Here is a 1113-nt window from a genome sequence, read left to right as displayed (position 1 = left end):
GCAGTGGTGTCTGGGGCAGGCGATGCCCGAGAAACTGAGACCTGCCCAGCAGGTCTGGGGCCTCCAGGAGGAAGAATCCAAGAGCAGAAACGGGATAAGGAGCCCGGCTGGGAACGTGGGTGTAGGAGAGGCCGGGGAAATGGGGTTTGCAGCCCGGCTGGTGGGGAGTAGGGGGCTGCGGCTGCAGAGGATCCCAGGCAGGGCTCAGGTGGCGGGGTGGGTGGCTGAGTCGGAGTTCGGGCCTTCACCCCGTTCACCCTCTCCTGTCGCACCCCCCCCATGTCTTCTCCATCCTTTGAAACTCTGCGTCCTCTGGTCGCATTGGCCCGTCACCACCAGCTACTCTCCTGCCTCTTTATCTGCCTGCGGGGAGGGGGCGGGGCAGGAGGGACCAGGCCTGCATCCCTATCCTGGGCAGCAGCTGCTGTCCCCGTCCCTGTCCCCGCCCCACCCCCAGCCCAGCCAACTTGTGGCTCCAGGAATGAATCTGGGTCCCACGCTGCCCGGCCCTGTGATTCCAGGCATCTCGGCTTCTGCAGGAATGCAGCAGCGGTGTGAGAGCTCTTGGCCGCGCTGGGCCCGAGGGCTCTCCCTGAGCGGCATCTCTTCCTCCAGGAGCCCGTGATGCTGCCCAGGCTGTGAACGTGCGAGGCAGCACTGTGGGGGCTGCCAGCAGCCGGGGCTGGAGAGAGACATGTGGGCACGTAGCCCCCATGGCTCCCGCCTGCCAGCTCCTCCGCTGGGCGCTTGCCCTGGGGCTGGGCCTCACCTTCAAAGTCACCCATGCCTTCCGATCTCAAGGTAGGAGCCAGCGGTCCAAGGATGGCAGTGGGGAGGGAGCAGGAACTGGAGGCCAGTTGGGTGCCAGGGAAAAGTCACCAGTGGGCCAGTACGGGGAGGGCACAGGTGGCAGGGCGGGGCCTCGGGGTGGAGGTTGGCATGGATAGGACAGAGGGGTCAGGCAGAGCCAGGGGCACCCCAGGCCTCGCTCCTCAACCGCAGATGAATTCCTGTCCAGTCTGGAGAGCTATGAGATCGCCTTCCCTACCCGCGTGGACCACAACGGGGCCCTGCTGGCCTTGCGGAGGCAGGGCAGGGCCACGCCCACCACAG

At 66.4% G+C, this 1113-nt stretch overlaps 1 protein-coding gene across 1 annotated transcript in view; it reads left to right on the top strand.

Annotated features, from left to right (window-relative positions):
* Positions 1 to 1113, top strand: part of Adamts10 (ADAM metallopeptidase with thrombospondin type 1 motif 10) — an 18105-nt gene that overhangs the window by 1888 nt on the left and 15104 nt on the right. The window contains exon 3 of the mRNA XM_033759422.1: positions 616 to 801. Coding sequence (XP_033615313.1) covers positions 616 to 801 — 186 coding nt within the window. The remainder of the gene's footprint in view (positions 1 to 615; positions 802 to 1113) is intronic.

Source organism: Fukomys damarensis, unplaced genomic scaffold (assembly GCF_012274545.1).
Source record: "Fukomys damarensis isolate Sample0158 unplaced genomic scaffold, DMR_v1.0_HiC HiC_scaffold_37, whole genome shotgun sequence".
Taxonomy (NCBI): Eukaryota; Metazoa; Chordata; class Mammalia; order Rodentia; family Bathyergidae; genus Fukomys; species Fukomys damarensis.
The sequence above is the reverse complement of the archived record's forward strand: the minus strand, read 5'-3'. Positions and strand labels throughout refer to the sequence as shown.